At 42.1% G+C, this 26,324-nt stretch overlaps 1 protein-coding gene and 1 long non-coding RNA gene across 3 annotated transcripts in view; both read right to left on the bottom strand.

Moving 5' to 3' along the window:
• Window positions 1-645: 645 nt before the first annotated feature.
• On the bottom strand, window positions 646-8,571 carry LOC139558504 (uncharacterized). The gene is made up of 2 exons (XR_011671591.1): window positions 8,419-8,571; window positions 646-4,758 (listed from the first exon to the last, which is right to left on the bottom strand). It is a non-coding gene; the product is annotated as an uncharacterized lncRNA (long non-coding RNA).
• A 1,166-nt stretch (window positions 8,572-9,737) lies between these two features.
• LOC139558508 (KH domain-containing, RNA-binding, signal transduction-associated protein 3-like) overlaps window positions 9,738-26,324 on the bottom strand; it is a 164,069-nt gene continuing 147,482 nt past the window's right edge. Inside the window, exons 8-9 of one of the 2 annotated variants that reach the window (XM_071373671.1) lie at window positions 13,495-13,553; window positions 9,738-10,665 (exon numbers count right to left, since the gene is read on the bottom strand). In XM_071373671.1, coding sequence (XP_071229772.1) covers window positions 10,574-10,665; window positions 13,495-13,553 — 151 coding nt within the window. In that variant the 3' untranslated portion in view covers window positions 9,738-10,573. Of the gene's footprint in view, window positions 10,669-13,494; window positions 13,554-26,324 lie in introns of both variants that reach the window. The other variant, XM_071373670.1, reaches the window with a different exon arrangement.

Raw genomic sequence — 26,324 nt, forward strand, 5'->3', positions numbered from 1 at the left:
AACTTCTCACAGCCATTGAAGAGGAGTTGGAAAACATTGCACAGGCCACAATCAACAGCCTGATCAACTCTAGGCGAAAGAGATGTGTCGCGCTGCATGTGGCAAATGGAGGTCACACCAGATACTGACTGGTTTTCTGATCCAACAGATGCATATCTGTATTCCCGGTCATGTGAAATTTATAGATTAGGGCCTAATGAATTTATTTCAATTGACTGATTTCCTGATACAAACTGTAACTCAGTAATATTTTTGAAATAGCTGGATGTTGCATTTATATTTTTACTGTGACTAACAACTTGTTTCTTATTTCTACCACAGTACATTTACAATGTTTTCCCTACCACACAACTTTTTACCGTAGTACAGAAGATCACTTAAGAAATTCATTTTTCCGGTTAATAAATACATGACAGTATATTAAACATTTATTATCTAAGCATGAGGTTTACAAGTGCACAGGACATTGACATGATGACACAGTTGGTTATAGCATGTGGAATGCTTGCTAGAAGTAAAGCACATAAACCAAGAAACGAGCGTCTTGGGACATCCTCTCTTCTAAATGACAGGCCGTTAGTGACCTGTGGCTGTAGTCTGGTTGATGCACCTTCCACATGATTGGTGACAATAAAAGAGGAGCACTTCAACATTGATCACAGCGTTTTAATCAAGAGGAGATAATGAGACCTTGAGTTAATTATAGAATAAAAGGCAGGAAGTGGCTGCTAGGTAAGAGCTCATCAACATGATTAAAAGGAATGGAATACACATCAATGAAAACTAGATGAAAATGTTCCTGTAGCTCACTGGCATTATTCATTGTTGGACATACAGGATCTGACAATAGGTGTATAATTGCATTCTGTTCTGAGCATCACTGTGGAATGAATATGATGTTCAAATGTGTGTGTGTGTGTGTGTGTGTGTGTGTGTGTGTGTGTGTGTGTGTGTGTGTGTGTGTGTGTGTGTGTGTGTGTGTGTGTGTGTGTGTGTGTGTGTGTGTGTGTGTGTGTGTGTGTGTGTGTGTGTGTGTGTGTGTTGTGTGTGTGTGAGCGTGTATTTGTGTGTTTTGGGTTTTAATATCTTTGTGGGGACCAGAAGTCCTCACAAGGATGGTAAAACCAGTCCTCACAAGGGGTTAGAGGTTTGGGGTTAAGGTTTGAGTTAAGGAAAACAGGATTTTTGATGGGAATCAATTGTTTGGTCCCCACAAGGATAGCAAAACACATTTGAGTGTTTGTGTGTGTGTGTCTGCAGAGCAAGAGAACGTCGTGAATAGAGCTGTCTCACGGTGACAGCCAGAATCGTGACATCCTTTACGTACATTCATAATCAAGTAAGCCATGTAACTGTTCTTACTCTGCATTAACTCAGACAGGATAATCCCAGATAAGCCTTGGCATTATAAGCCACTCCAGAGTGGAAGTGGAGCCACTAGCTGCTATCCCCCGGCGATGATGAGAGAGTTGACACACACACACACACACCGCTTCAGTGTTATTGTCCGGGGGCCTGGCCTCAGAGTGAAAAGAGAATCACTTACTCTAATGGAAAACTATTGTCTGGCTGCTACTCCACTGACAACATCAGTGGAGAGGAATAGACATAGGGAATAGGATGCCGTTTGGGATGCAGACACAGAGTAGAGTTGTTTTATACAAGGAAAGCTATTTTGGGATTTCCACTGCCCTCGTGGCCTGTTCAGATGATCTCAGACCAGTTTGGGAACCCTTTGTCCTGAATGCTGTTTTTCTGAGTGCCATTTTTCCTTCCTCTGTATTTCACTGACTCTAGACTATCTAAGCTTCTTGGCATACAATAAGGCACTGCAAGTGAATTATTTATTCATTTGAGTGGATTATATATACGGTAATGAACAAAACCAAATGCAATTAGAAGTGTCATTTCGAGCAATAGGATGTCAGGCCTGTGGCATACTGCATTATTCATTTCTTTCTCTTCCCTTGCAGTCGGGTTACACAGCAGTGGAGGCTGGTGGGAGGAGCTATAGGTGGACGGGCTCATTGCAATGGCTGGAATGGAATAAATGGTTTCCATATGTTTGATGTGTTTGATACCATTCCATTTCTTCTATTCCAGCCATTACAATGAGCCCGTCCTCATATAGCTCCTCCCACCAGTCTCACATTATGACAGTAAACATCATAATGTGGGGAAGGATGACACGTTTTCCCCCCATTTAACTATCTGAGTCCACAAAGAAACACTAGTAGGGTTCACTGTCAGTTCAGCCAACTTTAGAATGTACATCAAATGTATACAGAGGCGAGCTGCTTCCCAAATGGCACCCTATTCCCTATATAGTACACTACTTTTGACCAGAGGCCCTGTAGTGCACCGTATAGGGAATAGGATGCCATTTGAGATGAGGGCTTTGTGTCTCTGTGAAGAATAAAATGTTCCCTGGCAGATTCTGCCAGAAGATGAGATACTCCATTGCCGGGCTGGTCTCCTGTCTGTCTTTTTTGAGGTTAGGAGAAGTGTGATACAGGTCTCCCTAGCTATCACAGTGGATCTGGGCCGATTCAGTCGGGGGCGCTCGGCTGAGAGTTAGATTCGGCCAACGTCTTGAGGCTCGAGTCTGGGCTGCCTTAGGCAATATTACTTATGGCTAGGATGCGGGGATTGAGCTCGGGCTGATTCCGGTGTGAGTTATCTGGCCCAAACGTATTACTTGCGTCTCGGGCCGATTGGGGACACTCTCTGGCAGATGATTACACGGGTTGCTTTATATAATTAACATTTCATTATTTATTTATTTTTCCATATTTTATCATTGTTTCTGTGATCAAAAAATACAATTAACATTTCAATAAAATTCTTTAATCCTGTTGAAGTTGTATTTTAGTACTTTTTTTAGTACTCTAAGACACTGCATCGCAGTGCAAACTGCGGCTCTACAGATGCTGGTTCGATACCCGTGCCGGCAGTGACCGGGAGACCCATGAGGCGACGCCCAGCGTCGTCTGAGTTAGGGGAGGGTTTGGCCGGTCAGAATGTCCTTGTCCCATTGCGCTGTAGCGATTCCTATGCCAGGCGCTGACACGGTCAACAGGTGTACAGTGTTTCCTCCGAGATAAAGCTTTTTGGTGGATGGGTATAATTTGTATGCATAAAATGTATAATAGTAATATTTAAAATGACTAAATAGGGTAATTTTTGTATACATTTATTTAAATTGGCATCGGGCAGCTTCTGGGGGGATTCTGGTAAGATGCCGGCAAAGTCGGCTAAATTACGGTAGACGGAAATGGCCAATGTACTTGGGCCGATTCTGGGCAGTTATTCATTTTGATTCCGGGCCGAGTCCGACACCCGATTCCGGGCCGATTCAATCAGTTCCGGCCCCCCGGAAGAGGGACGCTTCTGGGCTGATTCCTCATTGCTAGATGGGTCCTATCTGTCTCTATAGAGGAGAAGTGTAATACAGGTTTCCTGTCTGTGGTTCTAGATGCTTGGGGAAGTGTAATGCAGGTCTCCTGCATGTCTCTCTGGAGGAGAAGTGTGATACAGGTCTCCTGTCTGTCTCTCTGGAGGAGAAGTGGAATACAGGTCTCCTGCCTGTCTCTCTGGAGGAGTAGTGTGATGCAGGTCTCCTGTCTGTCTCCAGAGGAGAAGTGTGATACAGGTCTCCTGTCTGTCTCTATAGAGGAGAAGTGGAATACAGGTCTCCTGCCTGTCTCTCTGGAGGAGTAGTGTGATGCAGGTCTCCTGTCTGTCTCTCTATAGAGGAGAAGTGTAATACAGGTTTCCTGTCTGTGGTTCTAGATGCTTGGGGAAGTGTAATGCAGGTCTCCTGCATGTCTCTCTGGAGGAGAAGTGTGATACAGGTCTCCTGTCTGTCTCTCTGGAGGAGAAGTGGAATTCAGGTCTCCTGCCTGTCTCTCTGGAGGAGTAGTGTGATGCAGGTCTCCTGTCTGTCTCCAGAGGAGAAGTGTGATACAGGTCTCCTGTCTGTCTCTCTGGAGGAGAAGTGTGATACAGGTCTCCTGTCTGTCTCTCTGGAGGAGAAGTGTGATACAGGTCTCCTGCCTGTGGTTCTAGAGGAGAAGTGGAATACAGGTCTCCTGCCTGTCTCTCTGGAGGAGTAGTGTGATGCAGGTCTCCTGTCTGTCTCCAGAGGAGAAGTGTGATACAGGTCTCCTGTCTGTCTCTCTGGAGGAGAAGTGTGATACAGGTCTCCTGTCTGTCTCTCTGGAGGAGAAGTGTGATACAGGTCTCCTGCCTGTGGTTCTAGAGGCTGCATGGGAGAAGTGTGAGGCTGGACTGCTGTCTCCCTCTCGCTCTTAAAGCTTGGAGAAGTGTTATACAGGTTAATTGTCTCTCTCTATAAAAGCTGGGAGAAGTGTGATGCTGGTCTGCCATGTCTATGGTACAACACTGAGGAAGTGTGATGCTGGTCTGCCGTGTCTATGGGACAAGACTGAGGAAGTTTGATGCTGGTCTGCTGTGTCTATGGGACAAGACTGAGGAAGTGTGATCTACACATTAGCCTATTCCCTTTACAGTTCCTCTACAGGTGGCTCTGCTACGACATCCACGGAGAGAAATGAAATGTTCAGTGTTTGGTCTGTAGATAGATCAGAGATCCACACTGAAGTTTCTTCATCTGGTTCTTCAGCTGGGAGATGTGTTCTCCTTTCCTTTTCAAGACCAAATCGGGGCATTTCTTCTGAGAGCTGTCTGGAAGCTACATCTTAGAGTCATGTCATTCCAGCGATGTTTTGTTTCAACCTGAAAGGATACAAAAATCTATTATAAGCAGCTTAAACGAACACAAAAACAACAACGACAATATTATCAACAACAACAACAAGCTCTTTAATCACTTCTAAGATATTGTCATTGTGGACGTAAAAGAGCCCGGCTGCTCTTTGAAGTTTAATGGATTTTTGTCAAAACCAATCAATAAGTCATTATCTCTATGTGTGTTGATGATGGAGAGGAGATGAGAACCCCGCCAGCGCTCAGCTCGCTATCCTTTTCATATGTCTCCAGCTGGAAGGGCCTATAGAGGTTGGTTCTGATGGCACGGGGCCCACGCCTGCACAGAGCTGAGCTCCTCTGTATACTAATCACAGAGACACAAAGGGTGGCAGCGACCCCGCCTGGCACACACAACCAGGGGGATTGTGGGCCGGTAAAACAGGGAGGATTATGGTTTGTGCTCTGTTGAGACGTCCAGGATTTCTCCCCAGTCTGGAGACTATCCCAGAGGAACAGCTTTCCTCTGCCGCAGTAACATGGGTTTACCATGTTTAACACAAGGTGGGAACAAGCCCTTCAGCCATGTTCCACGGCTGCTTAGAGGCACCACAATATGTTGAGCTCATAATAGGATCTGTGTGGCCACATCCAAATGAGCACCCTATTCATACCCCTTGACTTATTCCACATTTTGTCGTGTTATAGCCTGGATTCAAAATGTTTTAAATTGTTGTTTTTTTCTCACGCACAATAGCCCATAATGGCAAAGTGAAAACCTGTTTTTAGACATTTTTCCAAATCTATTGAAAATGAATATCTCCTTTACATAAGTATTCACACCCCTGAGTCGATTCATGTTAGAATCACCTTTGGCAGCGATTACAGCTCAGAGTCTTTCTGGGTAAGTCTCTAAGAGCTTTGCTTGCTGATCATTGCTAGACAGCCATTTTCAAGTCGATTTATGTCAAAATTGTAGCTTAGCCACTCTGGAACATTCAATGTCGTCTTGTTAAGCAACTCCAGTGTATATTTGGCCTTGTGTTTTAGGTTATTGCCCTGCTGAAAGGTGAATTTCTATCACACTGTCTATTGGAAAGCAGACTGAACCAGGTTTTCCTCTAAGATTTTGCTTGTGCTTAGCTCTATTCCGTAACTTTTTATCCTAAACAACTCCCTAGTTCTTGCCAATAACAAGCAAACCTATGATGCAGCCACCACAAAGATTGAAGAGTGGTACTCAGTGATGTGATGTGTTGGATTTGCCCCAAACAAAACGCTTTGTATTCAAGATTCAACATTTTTGCAGTTTTACTTTAGTGACTTATTGTAAACAGGATGCATTTCTATATTCTGTACAGGCTTCCTTCTTTTCACTCTGTCATTTAGGTTAGTATTGTGGAGTAACTACAATGCTGTTGATCCATCCTCAGTTTTCTCCTATCACAGCCATTCAACTCTGTAAATTTTTTAAATCACCATTGGCCTCATGGTGAAATCCCTGAAGGGTTTCCTTCCTCTCCGACAAACTAAGTTGGGAAGGACGCCTTTATCTTTGTAGTGACTGGGTGTATTGATACACCATGCAAAGTGTAATTAATAACTTCACCATGCTTTTTTGCAAAGCATTGGAAAACCTCCCTGGACTTTGTGGTTGAATCTGTGTTTGAAATTCACTGCTTGACTTAGGGACCTTACAGATAATTGTATGTGTGGCTTGCGGAGATGAGGTAGTCATTCATAAATCATGTTAAACACGATTATTGCACGCAGAGTGAGTCCATGAAAATTATTATGTGATTTGTTAACTCTCTGGGATAGGGGCCGGTATTTTCACATCCGGATGAAAAGCGTGCCCAAAGTAAACTGCCTACTACTCAGGCCAAGAAGCTAGGATATGCATATTATTAGTAGATTTGGATAGAAAACACTCTGAAGTTTCAAAAACTGTTTGAATAATGTCTGTGAGTATAACAGAACTGATTTGATTATTTTTTTTTTGGTCAATCTGTTTTCCATTAGTTTCCTATGGCAAGCCCGTTTTAAGAGAAATATGTTTGCAGTTCCTATAGCTTCCACTAGATGTCAACAGTCTTTAGAAATTGGTTGATGTTTTTCCTTTGAGAAATGAAGAAGTAGTCCTTTCCTTTCTGGGTGTATAGCCAAGTGTACTGTTGTGGTTGGGGCGCGTGACCTGAAGCTCGCTCCACTTTCATTTTAACCGCTATTGAACGCAGTTTATCCCGTCTTAAATTTGATCGATTATTTACATTTTAAAATACTTAAAGTTGGATTAGGAAAGTTGTTTGAAATGTTTGGACAAAGTTTACAGGTAACTTACTAGATATTTTGTAGTCATGCTGGGCGAGTTGGAACCGGTGTTTTTCTGAATCAAACGCTCCAAATAAATGGACATTTTGGGGATATATAACGATGGAATTAATCGAACAAAAGGACCATTTGTGATGTTTATGGGACATATTGGAGTGCCAAGAGAAGAAGCTCTTCAAAGGTAAGGCATGAATTATATCGTTATTTCTGAGTTTTGTGTCGCGCCTGGGGCGTTGAAATATGATTGTCATGTGTTTGTTTGATGGGGGGCTGTCCTCAGATAATCGCATGGTTTGCTTTCGCCATAAAGCCTTTTTGAAATATGACATGGTGGCTAGATTAACAAGATGTTAACTTTATATTGGTGTATTGCACTTGTGAATGTATGAAAGTTAAATATTTTTTTATTTTTTATTTTTTATTCTCGCTCTTCCATTTCATCGGATGTTGTCAAATCCATCCCGCTAACGGGATTTGATCCAGAAGAAGTTTTTAAGCACATTTTTACTCTTGAACATATTTAGGCTTGCCATATCAAAGGAGTTGAATACTTATTGACGCAACACATTACAGCTCTTAATTTTTACTTCATTTGTACAAAATTCTAAGAACATAATTCCACTTTAACATTATGGGGTATTGTGTGTAGGCCAGTGTGTCACGTTCGTCGTAGTGAGGAGACCAAAGCGCAGCGTGATGTGAATAAATACTTTTAATGTAAGACGAATGAACACGAAGAACATTAAACAAACTAATACAAAACAACAAAACGTGAACGCTATAAACAAAGAGTGCAGACATGCAACTTCACATAGACAATAACCCACAAAACCAACATGGCAAATGGTAACCTAAATAGGATCCCCAATCAGAGACAACGATAAACAGCTGCCTCTGATTGGGAACCAATCAAGGCCACCATTGACCTACATATGCCTAGACTAACTACACACACCTAGACATACAGAAACCCCATAGATATATAAAACCCCTAGACAAGTCAAAAACACACATACCACCCTCGTCACACCCTGACCTAACCAAAATAATAAAGAAAACAAAGATAACTAAGGTCAGGGCGTGACACAGTGACACAAAATCTAAATATAATACATATTAAATTCAGGCTGTAACACAACGACATGTGGAAAAAGTCAAGGGGTGTGAATAATTTCGGTAGGCACTGTAGTAGACTACTTTTGACCAGGGCCCATATGGTTCTGGTGGTCAAAAGTAGTGCACTATACAGCCCTGTAGCTTTTTAATCTTGGCTAATACTGTATTTGTAACAAAAGCGCCCTGGTTATGTTGATTTAAAGGAGGAGAATTATCCGAAGAATAGTGTGGGTTGCAACTCACCTTCAGAGCTTGAGAGTGTTCGGACGTATGATTTCGTGTCGTGGGCTCTGGCACCAGCCTAAAATAAAGAAAATAACATGATTGATTACAATAATAAAGGTACAGAAAGAAAACAAACTACTGCAATTTAAAGTGATCCAGAACAATTGTTTTAGTACGGTTAAAGAGGAATTCATTTTACTTACAATACAACATATTTTATCAAAGTCTTATAATACACTTATTGCACACCAAACTTTCTAGAAATATTACAGCTATTTATATTACTTTTTAATGTTTTATATCGAAGTCTAATTAATCCCCAGTGTTGACTTTTAAACCCCTTCAAGATTAAGAAAGACGTAATAAAGAACAACATATTAAAGTTCATTTTGGTTTTAGTGCTTTATGTTTGTCAGTCTACGTTAGGGTGAGGTTAGGTTGGTTGGGTTTGATTACCTTGTGGAACGGATGGACGGAGGTCTTTTAAAACAGCTACTCTCTGTCTGCCGTCCTCTCAGTGCGGAGGTCAGCTGGGGTTCAGAGGTCATTTAGAAACTCTCTAACGGAGGGGCATGGCCAAAGGGCAGGGGCCGCATGGGTCTTTATAGACTGAGAGATAGAGGGCCACACCACCAGAGGGGAACACAGGGAGCAAAACAACAACAGAAACGATTTCCCCTCCATACAAATTCCATACAATTGTGTGAAAGCCATTGCTTACATCCAGTAGAAAAGCTATGAACAGTCCCTAGGTGTTTCTCCTGGTGTCACTGCTTGTTGTCATTAAAATGTAATAGCACTGTCTATTATAAGGTGCTCAAAGTGACTTATTGTCAGATAGGCAAGCAAGAAAATACAGATGCCGATGCCATTGTTAGTGTATATGTTAGTGTACTGTACTGTTCCCTATGCTGTAACACATTGTAATCCGTTTTATTAAGAGATAACATATGAAAAACACACAACATCAAAGACTTAAATCTGTGGTTGACATTGTATCAAAACCATTCCCTACAAAACATTACCTGAATTGTAAAATACAAATATGCGACACAGTTCTTACAAAATTGTGTTGTTTTGTTGCTTGCATTCAGTTTTAAGATTTTTCATAAACATAATGTTAACTTTTATGCGGTTTTACATGTTATCATATTATTCAGAAGCTAATTCTTGATCAACATGGTATCGCTCAAGAGTCTATACATTCATTACGGAATATAAAAACCTGTATTAAAGTGAGCATCATTCTTTCCAATGTTCGTTTTGTAAGTTTAGATTATAATGTTTTTCTATTTAGCTATGTAAATACAGAATTAGGCTCTTGAACACAAACTTACTTCTTTCAAAAAGTTTATTGAGCATCAACCAAGAAGAAAAATTTAAAGGGCTTACATAAGCAGAGAAGGTTAATATGCTAATACACTATTTCTGCTACCAGACCAATTCTACATGGTTTAATGTCTCAAGAAACGGATTATTACATTGTCTGAAAGCATTTCAGGTTTTTAACCCCCTAAAAAATAATAGATTGGAATTAATTATTAAGAGCTTTACATAAAATGTTTTGCAGCTCTTGATTCTTTTTTTTTTTACTGAAGATTTTTACACAAAAAAAAAGAAGAGTATGGCCTGTGAATGAAGATTGATTAAAGGTGGGAATTAAACACACATGTCTACACACGTTTTAAGATAGGATAAAACACCTGACACTATCCACAATGATTCCACACCATGCTTGTATAAGCCCTTTAACACTAAAGACCTATCATTTACAAAAGGAGATCAAACAACAATATGTATTTCAGGATCGTTCTGTTTTCTGATTGGAAAGGTTTCATTTACAAGGGACACAATTGACCAATCACCCCCAGGAAAAAATATCTACAATACTTCACCTCTCTACAACTAAATCACTAACATATTAAAGTGACCAATCCCTCTATAACCAGGTCCATAGTATTTAGATATCTACTTGTTTAGGAGTGGGTAGATGACCTAAAATATACACATTATTCTGGTGAAAACAGTCTTGATATGATACCAGGTTTTTCTGTTTTTAAAACACACATTTACGATTGAGTGTTTTTATTCTAAAAAGAAGGGAGCGTCCGTATAAAATCCATTACTTGATGACACGTCCGTGAGGGATTGTGCAGGTTCTTGTATAATCAGTTCAATATCTGGAGTAGGGCGTCTCTCTGTACACTCCCTTGGTCGTCCGTGCAGCTGGCACCTTCCCGCGATTAGTTGTCCACTCCTCCTGACCTGCTTTATAGGGAAACAACAATAAGAAACACACTTTTGTGTAACTCAGATGTTTATGTCATTTGTACGCTGGTGTCAAGAGGTTATTGGACAACATTTTTATATTTTCCTTAGCCTGGAACTGATGTAAGCATTCAGCTATCATACTTTAATCAGGCATCAATCCAGTCACAAATAGTTCAATTATGTCAAGGTTCTGTCTTCATCAGTGAACACAAATGAAGCATCATGGACTTTCTGGTCACAAAATCCTTTGAGAGTCTGATGTTGACATGGCTTATCCAACCGGAACAACAGAAGACTCCCACAGCCTCTGTAGTACAAACAAAACATCCACCAAGAAGCTTGTCATTCACCTAGAAGGATGCATTTAGATAATTGAAACAGAAGATCAAATAGCTACTTGAAAAGAGCCAGTGTAGTGGCTCCTAGCAAAAGGGCACAATAACCATTAGCCCAAATCAGACCTCATTCAGGCCCTCTGCTGTCTATGTGCCAAGTGCCTGCTGCATCGATGGTAGCCTTTGTGTGATCTCTAGCCAACAGAGTCTCATCCCCGGAGCAGAGCAGAGGCTCACAAAGGACTGTTTTTTCCCTGACATGGTCTCTGCTGGCAGCCCATAACCAATAGTTTCTAATTAAACCTGTCACCGTTTCTCTGGCACTCACTTTAGAGAAACAGTGACCAAGGTAACCTTGTGTTTAGAGATCAGCTATGTACCATCAACTCTGTTTATCATTTAAACATCCCCTTCCTTTGAACTGTCAAACACCTTTCTTTTGTCCTGTTAGAAAGCATTTAGCGTGGCACTGTGTGTGTCTGTGTGTGTGCTTTGGAGGTAAGTTCTTTACACTTTTCCACCAGAGTTGCTTGCCACATTATTCCTGTGTGTTAATCTATTATTGCAAATAGGAATATGAATAAGCTCTTCTTTCAGTTAAAATAACAACAATTAGGTGGGTACTTACATTTGTAGTGTGTATTATACTAGTGTGTGCATTATACACATGTTTTTTGCATATCCCAATTCCCCTGAGACAGCCTCACAGCCAGGGATCAGCCATCATTGACAGTGACCCAGGAGCAATTAAAGTTAAGTGTCTTGCTCAAAGGCACATCGGCAGATTTTTCACCTAGTCAGATTGGGGATTCGAACCAGTGACCTTCGGTCACTAGCCCAAAGCTCGTACAGGCTCCTAGGCTACCTGCCCTATGTTATGGTCAATTACAAAGTTATTATGGACCAAAGAACATATACTGTAAGTCCTTCATGTTACAGATAGTGTCTCAGTCTGGTGACAACTGTATACATTTACTGTGAAGTGCTGTAAGAATTGACATCTGCCAAAGCAAGAGGAGACCTGGGTAATGAGATGACATTAACGGCTCAGTGACTGAAACAGGAACCATACAGCGCTCAAGTCATTACACCAGAAAATAAAACTATGGTTAAAGCTATATTAGAAAACCAGACGTCAAGGCATATCAGTTACTCTATCACTCATGGTTTATGTATGAATACAGTCAGGGTATTGTGTAGACGTAGCCATGCCCTGCTTTATAGAATTACTGTGTCTTTATCAGACATCCCCAACCTTTATAATAACAGAATTGTATTTGACATTGTCAGAAAAATGAGCACTGTTCATATGGAGTTGCGTAAAAGAGGTCTAATTCAGTTGTGAAACAGACAAATCATTCAGAAATTATTTTACCGTTATATTGACAAAGAACATGCCTCATGTTATCCCATCACCTGGCACCCTGAATAATGCTAACGATACATCTACAACAAATGTGTCCCAAAAATGTATGGAGTGCCTACTCAGGGAAATTACATTGTATGTGGGTTTGAAAACCCTTAGAGTCAACTGACGTACCGGTGCGTCAATCTACATAATAAAAAAATCCCCTTCAAAATCCGTCAGTTTAAACTGAAGATATCCGTCTCAATCTACCTCATCTGCCGATATCGCAGATCCACATCTGCAGTGAAAGGTGGCAGAGCTAGATCTGTGTTTGTCCATGAAACATCTGGAACACCGGTCTTCTCACAAAAACATCTGTCGCTCCCGAACTGTTTTACCTACCTATTTTGACCTCTCTATGGAAAGGCTAGACTCTCACGAACACAATGGTATTTTGCTCTACAACCCCCACAAGTGTCAGGGGACTTGTCTGAAGAAGATACAGCCTTGTGCCAACTTCTGTTTGTAGCGTCCGAACCGTTTGGGCTACAAACTAATGTGAACCCACTGTGGAAAAGGGGAGATTCTCAGAAACACAATGGGGTTCTACATTTTGCTTTATGACCCCCACAAATGTCACGGGACTCGTCTGAATGTAACAGGCACCGGTTAAAAAAATATTATGTAGGATGAAGGTAGTTTTGTGCCTACCCAAAAAGAGGTTAAATATGTGTAATAATAATAATAATAATATATATATATATATATTTCCTGAGCTTTCTTATATCTCCTAGCTAGGACAAACACTTCACTTCATTAACACTTACCATGTGTTATTCAGTGCATTTACAACGTGTTATTCAGTGCGTTTCTCTGGGTTATGGTAGTAAAGGCCAAATTCAATATTTTATCAAATACCTTTTTTCTTAATTTTTTTTTATACCTAAAGGGGTCCAAAAATTCTAAATCAAATAGTTAATGTGACCATCTTAAAACAATTCCAGATGTCAGCTAAGAACCCCCCCCCCCCTTTTAAGAATGAACAGCATTCAAACTGCTGATGAACAAAGAACCACATTGAACAAGACAGTATTCATTTCAACAACATTTTATATGTTAATAAAGCAGTTAGTAACTCACCGTATGACTCATACGATTCCTCACCATTATCGTGTCCGTACTCATAATAATCGTCTGAGCTGTGTAAGGAAAGAAAGAGGAGACATCCATCAGAATCTCTTTTTAACAATAAAATGACATGCCCGGGCCTTTTCTTAATAGAGAACAATAGAGGTTGGGGTTTCTACAACACACAGGCATCAAATCATTACCTGGAATGTGAACGACATGAACTGTTCGGGAAAGTGAAATAATGTCAACGTGAGAAAATGATGTGCACAATTGATGTACCATTCCGCTGTATGTAATCATAAAGATATACTCTACATGGCATTACAAACATACGCAAAAGGTTCATACAGAATGTTTCTTTCATAACTATGCCTTCCCTCTCTTAGAGGATGGCTGTGTCCATCCCCCCCCATATCCTGTCCCATAACACAGGATATGGAGATATACTGTATATGAGAGATGGCACCTGTAATGAAAAATAAAAAGGCTGTCTTGAATTGTGGTTCATTTCTTTGCTATTCTTTATTTATTTCTCAGCCGTGCCCGTTGACTTGCTGACAGAACAACCGTGTGCTGGCATCATTCAGTATCAGACCTATCAGTCAGACCCAGAAAGGTAATTCATCATAAAGCTGTCATAGAGCCGACACTGGCGGCCCATCACAGCTGAGTCCCCCCCTTCCCACCCCCAGCCATTATCACCTTGGCTGCTGTAGGTTCATCTACCTCAGTCGATCTATAAACACATAGCCTATTAGCTATACAATTGTAATGCTATACCCCTGAAACAGGCGAAATATGAGAACTGATTCACACTGACACGTAGCATCTGTTCAGTCAGTTGTAATGATGAATTGCATATCATCAACTCGTCACATAGATATCTCATCTCTTTGTACATCTCTTTGTATTCCTAGGCATTACTAATCAAGCTCTGCAGACATCAATGGCGCACACAGATGATCGTATTATCACATTCACATTAATTATTTGAATATTACTTACTATTGTAATTGTATTAATATCAGTGATGTATTCGGGGCGGCAGGTAGCCTAGTTGGGCCCGCCAGTAACCGAAAGGTTGCTAGATCGAATCCCCGAGCTGACAAGGTAAAAATCTGTCGTTCTGCCCCTGAACAAGGCAGTTAACCCACTGTTTCTAGGCCGTCATTGTAAATAAGAATTATCTGACTTGCCTAGTTAAAATAAGGTTAAAAAAACTGTAGTGGTAAAAAAAAGTAGGTAATGGGTAAGCTATCAACTCCAGTGGGTGATGGAGATAAGAACAAACAACCACCAACATGTATGACCTGTATTATTTGCATTATGATGGCATTTTAATGTAGTCCTATATGGAAGATAGGAGATGTTCATATTGAAACATATCTTATTTTTTTTGTTCCTAACTTGGTTGATAAGAAAGTTATTATGAGAACTTAGTAGCCTATTTTTTGCGCCTGCTGAGGTAGGCTCCGAATAACGTTAGCTTCCTATTTCATCCCTCTAGCTGGCTAGAGTAATACTAGCCAGAGCCCTTCATAAGTCTCTGCCGCCAGCTAGCCTACTTGAGCCGACTTCCTCGGCCTGTGCCGCGAGAGGGCAGAGCTAGCCATTTGAGAGAGTGGTGAATGTGCTGCTAAAAAAGCAAATCCGGGAGGCAGATACGGGGAACGCAGTGGAACATAACGAACAAACCCCTATTCATGATTCCACTCGTTCGCAAAGATGCAGGCGAACTCAGTCAGATCAAGAATATAAGTTTTGATCAATGCTGGGAGCAATATTTAGATGTAATTGATTTTCTTTATTGTGTACAAAATATAAATTAGTGTTACTACAATAGGTCTATGACAGGGTCACTTCTCCTCTCCTCTCTTTGGCTTAGTGCTGGAGGTGACACTACAGGCCCATATATACACCATATCCACACAGAAGGTTGACGTTTATGATTTTCTCATTTCAAAGCACTTAATCATTATTAAACTTTGATTGACAGCATGTTTTTTTTGGAGGGGGGGGGGGCTTAAAGACACAAGCTGACATGAACAATTGAAAATCATGTACGGGGACAGAGGGGGAAAAATGTCCATTGTTGTGGATCTATAAACGTCTGCTTGAGACATTGTCCAGAGAAGGCATTCATGTTGGGTTTCTTCCCCGGGGAGATCATTGACTTGGCATGAAGATTGCATTGCTCACACAGCTCATGACTCAACCAGTGAACAATAACAGCAGAAACAAAGGCAGCCTTTTTCCTCTTATCCAAACTGGATCCCTGCTAAGATGTAAGTGATTATTTATGCTCTGTGTCCACAAAGAGAAGCCAGACGTTGTTATTCAGAGTGTGATGTTTTCCAATCAACCCTCACAGCAGAGGTACCACTGTGAGACTTTCACAGGTGTCCAGCTGCTAATATATACCTGACACCACTCATTATGGCTTTAGAGAGAAAACCAGAGAGAGAGAGAAAGAGAGAGAGAGTGAGAGAGAGAGAGAGAGAGAGAGAGAGAGAGAGAGAGAGAGAGAGAGGGAGAGAGAGAGAGTGAGTGTGAGAAATATATATAGAGAGAGAGTAACAGAGAGAGAGACAGAGAGAAAATGAGAGGGAGAAGGTGAGAGAGAGGGAGAGAGAGAAAAGGAGAGAGAGAAGGAGAGAGAGAGCAAGAGAGAGAGAGAGATGCAACAAATGAATGCATGTTCTCTCTTTCCATGTCTTGTACACTGTGAAACACCTGACAGGGTTTGTGGTAATTTGATTTCACACCATGTCTCAACACTGGGGTGTATTCTTCCCAGAGCGGAACCCCTCTGAATACACACTCAACTACAAACCGTTCTGCTAAAACGCCCTGGGAAGCTGAGGGGCTAAACAAGCGTCTCATCCTTCCTGTTGGTGTAAAGCTAAAGCCTACGAGGACCAATAACGTCAGTTAGGTCCTCAGAGAGCTGCCAAGTTAAAGCATTCCCCTTTTAAAACGACGAGAGGAGGACTCCCAAAGCTGTTAGGCACTTCTAATTTCTGGGATGACATTTAGTCAATATCCTCACACCTTTTCTCCTCTATTACCCTGGTCTGGTCAGTGAGTCCTCAGGCCTCAGGTACGTCCTGAAGGGCAACCATCCAGGTGAAACTAACTGCTCATATGCCCTTCAAGTAAAATACAGGTTGCATCCCAAATGGCACAGTCAAATGCCTCATAGCACTTTTATAGTGGCCCTTTGTAGCTCAGTTGGTAGAACGGTAGCGTAGTGGTTTCAATTCCTGGGAGCACCCATACATAAAATGTATGCGCGCATGACTGTAATTTGCTTTGGATAAAAGAGATTGCTAAATCACACGTATTAGAAACCATCCATCAACACTTTATAAATAGTCACTAATGGAGTAAACACGATGCTGGGAACGAGTCAGGGACTGAAACAATCCCGACGTACCCAACTGAATTCATTTTTTATGTTGTTTTAATCACAAGCAAACTCTGTAAACATTCCTTAACAGCTAATGATAGAGCAGAGCAAGGAGAAACCCAGAGCAATCTGTCTTAAAGCGCTGGCTGGCCTTGACCTTGATAAATGAACACCCATAGCGCCCATTAGCTAACCCTGTCTCGTGATCAGGAATGAGGGAATCTGACTCCAGACCTGCTCGTCCACAGGTATACCTACTGCCTGGCTCTCAGTTTTACAGATATGTCTATAAATGGCTGATCTTAAGTAGTGATTTTGCCGTTTGCGCCGCCACTTAACAGATGGTGGTGTTACATCTGAATGATGCAGTACACGTCCCTGGTGGACTTTGCTTTCTCACACAGCCATTACTCTTCTGTTGCTCTGTGATAAACTTGCAGAGATATGCTAGGACATTAGAGAGGATCCAGAGGCACTGAGAAGAACAATCTATAATCGGCAGTCATATCCAGAGGAGAGAAGACACTAAATATTTCATAGGTTTTCCAAAGCAAGAGGAAGACCATTCAACAGCATATTCAACAGATTTTCCTCATACATTTCATGCAAATATAAGGGGCATTTTGATAGCAAGATAACTTCATTCATATTGGGGTGGCAGGTAGCCTAGTGGTTAGAGCATTTGGCCAATACCCGAAAGGTTGCTGGATTAAATCCCCGAGCTGACAAGGTATAAATCTGTTGTTCTTCCCCTGAATAAGGCAATTAACCCACTGTTCCCTGGTTGGCCGTCATTGTAAACAAGAATTTGTTCTTAACTGACTTGCCTAGTTATATAAATAAAAGTATTGACACATTTTAGAGTGGGTACAGTATGTATTTTGTATTTCATGGATTAAGGCTCTGGAAAATATAGCAAAATGCCCCCAAAATACAAAAATAGACCAAATATAATACAAAAGGAACTGGACTTGGAAGAATGTGTCCTGTATATTATCCAAAAAGAGGTTGGTGTAATTGAAATTGAAAACTCCCTCAGGAAAATGCTGTTGATTGCTTGTCTCAGCAGCTGATTGCGAAGGCAATCGGCACTGTTGGACCCTTGCTGCGCTGTCACAAAGACGGACTGAATGGTAAACGTCATGGATTTACATAATGTGTGACTATAATCATCTGCTTTGTCTGAATTTGACCCCCCCATGGTAATCAACTTATCGATGGTCAATCAATGTTCAGCAGTCAGGCCTACGGCATTTAAAGTCACCTCAGGTTCAGATTGTGTCTTGGTGAACGGATGGGGAGGTGACTGCAATGTTAATACAGCCCAAGCATGTAGACTGAGGTCGCATCCCAAATGGCATGCTATATGACACCCTATGACACCCAATAGTGTATTACTTTTGACTAGGGTGCATAGGCCTCTGGTCAAAATAAGTGCATTATATAGAGAATAGGTTTCCATTTGGGAGTCACCCTCAGTTCTTCATCATGTTCAATAAACTGGCATCATCCTGAGAGCGTCTGGAAACTCTCCAAGACAGCAACAAAAAAAACACTTGTTTGGCCTGACAAGACTAAAATATCTCTAGCGCTGAAGCAAATTAGCCTGACAAGACTAAAATATCTCTAGCGCTGAAGCAAATTAGCCGTACAAGACTAAAATATCTCTAGCGCTGAAGCAAATTAGCCTTACAAGACTAAAATATCTCTAGCGCTGAAGCAAATTAGCCTTACAAGACTAAAATATCTCTAGCGCTGAAGCAAATTAGCCGTACAAGACTAAAATATCTCTAGCGCTGAAGCAAATTAGCCTTACAAGACTAAAATATCTCTAGCGCTGAAGCAAATTAGCCTTACAAGACTAAAATATCTCTAGCGCTGAAGCAAATTAGCCTTACAAGACTAAAATATCTCTAGCGCTGAAGCAAATTAGCCTTACAAGACTAAAATATCTCTAGCGCTGAAGCAAATTAGCCGTACAAGACTAAAATATCTCTAGCGCTGAAGCAAATTAGCCTTACAAGACTAAAATATCTCTAGCGCTGAAGCAAATTAGCCGTACAAGACTAAAATATCTCTAGCGCTGAAGCAAATTAGCCGTACAAGACTAAAATATCTCTAGCGCTGAAGCAAATTAGCCTTACAAGACTAAAATATCTCTAGCGCTGAAGCAAATTAGCCGTACAAGACTAAAATATCTCTAGCGCTGAAGCAAATTAGCCTTACAAGACTAAAATATCTCTAGCGCTGAAGCAAATTAGCCTTACAAGACTAAAATATCTCTAGCGCTGAAGCAAATTAGCCGTACAAGACTAAAATATCTCTAGCGCTGAAGCAAATTAGCCTTACAAGACTAAAATATCTCTAGCGCTGAAGCAAATTAGCCGTACAAGACTAAAATATCTCTAGCGCTGAAGCAAATTAGCCGTACAAGACTAAAATACCTCTAGCGCTGAAGCAAATTAGGGCCAAAGACAGAAGTTGCTTGTCAAAACAAAACATTACATACTGCTGAGAACTAAATCAGAACTATACTGAAATGATAAAATATGCAGGTAAAGTAATTATACAAAGTACCCATCTGAGAACTGCATGACCTCTGGTTCTTAGATAGAAATCAATACAATTCTGCTGAACTAATTTACTCTGTTGAACTAATGTACTGCTAATGTGTGCCAAGCCTGAAATACTAGGGAAAATACCAACATGTTGCATATTTCCTAGGCCTAATCATGCCGAGAACTTGTAAGTTGTTATAGTATAACTCCTTGATTTCTTTACCCACTATTTAACTGGGCAAGTCAGTTAAGAACAAATTCTTATTTACAATGACGGCCTACCCCGGCCAAACACAGACGACGCTGGGCCAATTGTGCGCCGCCCTATGGGAGTCCCAGTCACAGCCGGATATGATTCAGCCTGAATTCGAACCAGGGACTGAAGTGTTGCCTGTTGCACTGAGATGCAGTGCCTTAGACCGCTGCGCCACTCAGGTACTTTACACAACTATATCCAAGATGGCATAGCAGTGGGGCATGTGTTTGTCTTGTCCCGTGTTAATAGTCTGTAAATAGTCTGTTTTTCATTTTTTTCCGTATAGATTTGAATCTCACTTTCCATCTACAAAATAAATATACTTTCCTGCCACCCACCTCAACCAATGTGGTACGGATCTGCTATTTGTTATACCTTATAACTGGAACCTCCATCACGAGCTAGCCAGCAAACTAGCTACTAGCTACTAGTCATTGTTAGCCAATGCTAGCGGTCTTCACCGTTAACTCGGACACCAGCCAGCTTGAGGTCGGACAATTACCTGCCAGTCTGCACAGCGCGATATCAACCCAGAGCATATCGGACTGCTTTTCTTTACCACATCACCGGATTCCTGCCGCAAGCTCTGGACCATTACACTGGATCATCGCAGCTAGCTAGCTGCAACCTAGTGGCTATTGTTGGCTAACGCCTCTGTCCCGAAGCAAACCTTGAGCTTGCCTCGAGCTAGGCCCATCTCCCAGCCAGACGATGGAGTATACCAGCTAATTCTTGGGCTACAATACCTCTTTTGCCAATTGGCCTGGACCCCTTTATTGTCGACACGGAGCCCCGCCGGTCCATCATGACTGGTCTGCCGACGTAATCTTCCGATGTGGTTTCAACAGGCTTTTCTGTTGCGATGTCGCCGAAGACCTATCTGCTAGCCCCTGCCCGCTAGCTTTCTGAACTCTGTGTATCCCGCTCGCCTAGCGTAGTAGCGACTACCGAACGGCTCCCTGACTCACCTATTGCTGCTCATTGGACCCTATGATCACTCGGCTACACAGCTGATGCCTGCTGGACTGTTCATTAACACTGTACCTCGAACTCAGGTCCTGTGTGTGCCTAACTGATCCTCTCTGCCCATTCATCGCCATGATTGCTTTATGCCTCTCTCTCTTTATGCCTTGTCTACTGCTGTTTCGGTTAGTTCTTATTGTTTTATTTCACTGTAGAGGCCCCAGTACCGCTCAACATGCCTTAAATAGCTCTTTTGTCCCACCCCCCATGCATGCGGAGACCTCACCTGGCTTAACTGGTGCCTCCCGAGATGCAACCTCCCTCATCGTCACTCAATGCCTAGGTTCACCTCCACTGTAGTCAAATCCTACCATACCCTTGTCTGTACATTATGCCTTAAATCTATTCTACCACGCCCAGAAATCTGCTCCTTTTATTCTCTGTTCCCAACGCACAAGATGGCCAGTTCTTATAGCCTTTAGCCGTACCTTTATCCTACTCCTCCTCTGTTCCTCTGGTGATGTAGAGGTTAACCCAGGCCCTGTAGCCCCCAGTACTACACCTATTCCCCAGGCGCTCTCATTTGTTGTCATCTGTAACCGTAAAAGCCTTGGTTTCATACATGTTAACATTAGAAGACTCCTCCATACGTTTGTTATATTCACTGCTTTAGCACACTCCGCAAACCCTGATGTCCTAGCCTTGTCTGAATCCTGTCTTAGGAAAATTCTGAAATTGTAATGTAATCCATTCCAGTTACTACTTACCTGTCCAAAAACGTAACTTCTGGATTACCCAAACTCGGTAACGTGATCGGATTACTTTAAGTTACTTTTGGATAACTTTCCCCTTAAGAGGCATTAGAAGACAAAAATAATCATCAAATGCATTTGGTGTGTCATCATAGTAGTCTCTGACCTCATAGTGGTCTCTGAAATCATAGTGGTCTCTGACATCATAGTGGTCTCTGACATCATAGTGGTCTCTGACATCATAGTGGTCAGACTCTCTCAGATGGAACCACCACAATTTATGTAATTGAGAAAACAGAAAGGTGTCAATGTATTTTTTGGCAAACATCCTTTCGGAATTTAAAAGTAATCAAAGAAGTAATCATCTAGTTATTTTCTAAGTACAGTGCCTTCAGAAAGTATTCAGACCCTTTGACTTTTTCCACATTTTGTTAGGTTACAGCCTTATTCTAAAATGGATGAAATAAATAATTTTCCTCATCAATCTACACACAATACCCCATAATAACAAAGCAAAAACAGGTTTTTCGATTTTTTTGCTAATATATTTTAAAAATTTTAACTGAAACATCAAATTTACATAAGTATTCAGACCCTTTACTCAGTACTTTGTTGAAGCACCTTTGGCAGCGATTACAGCTTCGACTATTCTTGGGTAAGACGCTACAAGCTTGGCACACCTGTATTTGGGGAGTTTCCCCCATTCTTCTCTGCAGATCCTCTCATGCTTGGTCAAGTTGGATGGGGAGCGTTGGTACACAACTATTTTCAGGTCTCAAATCAAATCAAATCAAATTTTATTTGTCACATACACATGGTTAGCAAATGTTAATGCACGTGTAGCGAAATGCTTGTGCTTCTAGTTCCGACAATGCAGTAATAACCAACGAGTAATCTAACCTAACAATTTCACATCAACTACCTTATACACACAAGTGTAAAGGGATGAAGAATATGTACATAAAGATATATGAATGAGTGATGGTACAGAACGGCATAGGCAAGATGCAGTAGATGGTATAGAGTACAGTATATACATATGAGATGAGTAATGTAGGGTATGTAAACATTATATTAAGTGCCATTGTTTAAAGTGGCTAGTGATACATTTTTACATACATTTTTCCATTATTAAAGTGAGCTGGAGTTGAGTCAGTATGTTGGCAGCAGCCACTCAATGTTAGTGGTGGCTGTTTAACAGTCTGATGGCCTTGAGATAGAAGCTGTTTTTCAGTCTCTCGGTCCCTGCTTTGATGCACCTGTACTGACCTCGCATTCTGGATGATAGCGGGGTGAACAGGCAGTGGCTTGGGTGGTTGTTGTCCTTGATGATCTTTATGGCCTTCCTGTGACATCGGGTGGTGTAGGTGTCCTGGAGGGCAGGTAGTTTGCCCCCGATGATGCGTTGTGCAGACCTCCCTCTGGAGAGCCTTCCGGTTGTGGGCGGAGCAGTTGCCGTACCAGGCGGTGATACAGCCCGACAGGATGCTCTCGATTGTGCATCTGTAAAAGTTTGTGAGTGCTTTTGGTGACAAGCCGAATTTCTTCAGCCTCCTGAGGTTGAAAAGGCGCTGCTGCGCCTTCTTCACCACGCTGTCTGTGTGGGTGGACCAATTCAGTTTGTCCGTGATGTGTACGCCGAGGAACTTAAAACTTACTACCCTCTCCACTACTGTCCCGTCGATGTGGATAGGGGGGTGCTCCCTCTGCTGTTTCCTGAAGTCCACGATCATCTCCTTTGTTTTGTTGACGTTGAGTGTGAGGTTATTTTCCTGACACCACACTCCGAGGGCCCTCACCTCCTCCCTGTAGGCCGTCTCATCGTTGTTGATAATCAAGCCTACCACTGTAGTGTCGTCTGCAAACTTGATGATTGAGTTGGAGGCGTGCATGGCCACGCAGTCGTTGGTGAACAGGGAGTACAGGAGAGGGCTGAGAACGCACCTTTGTGGGGCCCCAGTGTTGAGGATCAGCGGGGTGGAGATGTTATTACCTACTCTCACCACCTGGGGGCGGCCCGTCAGGATGTCCAGTACCCAGTTGCACAGTGCGGGGTCGAGACCCAGGGTCTCGAGCTTGATGACGAGTTTGGAGGGTACTATGGTGTTAAATGCTGAGCTGTAGTCGATGAACAGCATTCTCACATAGGTATTCCTCTTGTCCAGATGGGTTAGGGCAGTGTGCAGTGTGCAGTGTGGTTGCGATTGCATCGTCTGCGGACCTATTGGGGCGGTAAGCAAATTGGAGTGGGTCTAGGGTGTCAGGTAGGGTGGAGGTGATATGGTCCTTGACTAGTCTCTCAAAGCACTTCATGATGACGGAAGTGAGTGCTACGGGGCGGTAGTCGTTTAGCTCAGTTACCTTAGCTCTCTTGGGAACAAGAACAGGTGGCCCTCTTGAAGCATGTGGGAACAGCAGACTGGAATAAGGATTCGCACTTCAACCGATCGCTGTCCGCACCCGCCTGCCCGACTTGCATCACTACTCTGGACGGTTCTGACTTAGAATATGTGGACAACTACAAATACCTAGGTGTCTGGTTAGACTGTAAACCCTCCTTCCAGACTCACATTAAGCATCTCCAATCCAAAATTAAATCTAGAATTGGTTTCCTATTTTGCAACAAAGCCTCCTTCACTCATGCTGCCAAACATACCCTTGTAAAACTGACTATCCTACCAATCCTTGACTTCGGCGATGTCATTTACAAAATAGCCTCCAACACTCTACTCAGCAAATAGGATGTAGTCTATCACAGTGCCATCCGTTTTGTCACTAAAGCCCCATATACTACCCACCACTGCGAACTGTACGCTCTCGTTGGCTGGCCCTCGCTACATATCCGTCGCCAAACCCACTCGCTTCAGGTCATCTATAAGTCTTTGCTAGGTAAAGCCCCGCCTTATCTCAGCTCACTGGTCACCATAGCAACACCCACCCGTAGCACGCGCTCCAGCAGGTATATTTCACTGGTCATCCCCAAAGCCAACACCTACTTTGGCCACCCTGACCTAACCAAATAGAGAAATAAAAGGATCTCTAAGGTCAGGGCGTGACAATTTCGCCACTATGGCCTATTTATTGACTTACCTCCCTAATCTTACTACATTTGCACACACTGTATATAGATTTTTCTGTTGTGTTATTGACTGTACGTTTGTTTATCCCATGTGTAACTGGCCTACCTGGCCTACCTGGTTAAATAAATAAAAAAACTGATCCACACCTTTAGTGGTCTACATTGGTACTTCTGTTCACATACTGTTGGTGGACGACCCACCAAGACTTGCCATTCGGACATCCATTACTGTTCTCTCCTCTGTACTCTGTCTTACCTCAGCATGGCTCGCTCCCCTTTGCTGCTATCTCTACCATTCCCCTGTGCTCTGTGCTACCTCTTACATCCACGCTTGTCTCTTGTATTGAGTTTTACAGCTGTTCCTAGGGGATGTGTCTGCCCTTTAAAACACTGTCACAGCTACCCCTGTAACCGCGGCCCTCCTCCCTGTGACCACGGCCCTTTGGGAGCAGCCTGACGGTATTCAGGCGAAAGGGACGGGAAAGGGAAGATGCGAGAGGCCCCTGTAGTCTTATAGGTGTCAGGCATGAAATAACACTCTGATCCAAACCGACCTGTGTGAGTGTCCATCCTCTGGATGACCTCACCCAGCGTCCAGCAGTCGCAATACAGAGCAGCACCTGTAATTCTCCTCATTTACATACAGGGAGATCACCTCCTATCACTAACACAATGAAAGTGATTCTACTCATTTACCTACAGGGAGATCACTTCCTATTAATGAAAGTGATTCTCCTCCAGTCTCTCTATTTATCTGACCTTCCACCTGCTTAATAATACCCACATTTCTACCTACCTACCTACCTACCTACCTACCTACCTACCTACCTACCTACCTTCAGTTAACTCTCCAGAGACTTAGCCCTTTGCCAGTGTTTAAATAATTATGGTGTTGGGTCAATCCACGATTGTGCACCCCAATACATATCAGACATGCTTTTAAGTTATGTACTCTGTAGGTTCCTCAGGACCTCTGCCACTGACCTTTTAACTATCCCAAAGCCTAGGACCAAGAGGCATGGAGAGACAGCCTTTAGTTATTATGCCACCAGCCTTTGGAATAGCCTGCCAGGGAACCTGAGGGAGGTCCGAAACTGTGGACATATTTAAAAGTGGTCTTAAAATGCATATTTTTTAGCTTTGCTTCCCCTTAGGGTGCTTTTAAGTCATTCCATTTTGTCATTCTTTTATTTTTTATCTTATGTTTGTTGTGCAGTAAATATTTCAGCTTTTATTTTCATAGTTCATAGTTCCATTCCATGTCTGAAATGTGCTGCATTAATAAAGCTTGATTTGATGATTTGATTTGGGTCAGTGTATTAAATGCTGTAGAAGGAGGCTATGATGGCGCTCATACAGATTGACTGCTCTTGTGCTGAACCAGAAGCTGCCATGGATGTCATGCTGATCTGGCGTTCCAAAATGTTCCCCAAGGCTTTCCCTGTCTTCTGAAATATGCAAATGTCTCCAAGTTGAGAAGAACTGCTAGCAGTCTCATGTTTCAAGGTTGTGAACTGTTCATTCTTTCCTTTGAACGTGAATCTACTACATTCATGTTGACTAAATATGATTTTAAAAAATAGTTTAGGCTATTATCAGCAATAACGATTTGAAAACAAGTTGCATGTCTTGTATTTAGTAGGAATAATATGTCCATCTCAATCATCTCTACAGTATAGTAGACATACATGTCACAAATTCCCAAAACAAACTCTCCAGAATGGCTGCCCTGCTTCCCACCAGGCATAGGGCTGATAACATACTGGAGACACTGGAGAAACCAATGGTAGTAAAAAGCTCTGCTTGTTATCCTGCAGCTAGT

Source organism: Salvelinus alpinus, chromosome 29 (genome assembly GCF_045679555.1).
Source record: "Salvelinus alpinus chromosome 29, SLU_Salpinus.1, whole genome shotgun sequence".
Lineage (NCBI taxonomy): Eukaryota > Metazoa > Chordata > Actinopteri > Salmoniformes > Salmonidae > Salvelinus > Salvelinus alpinus.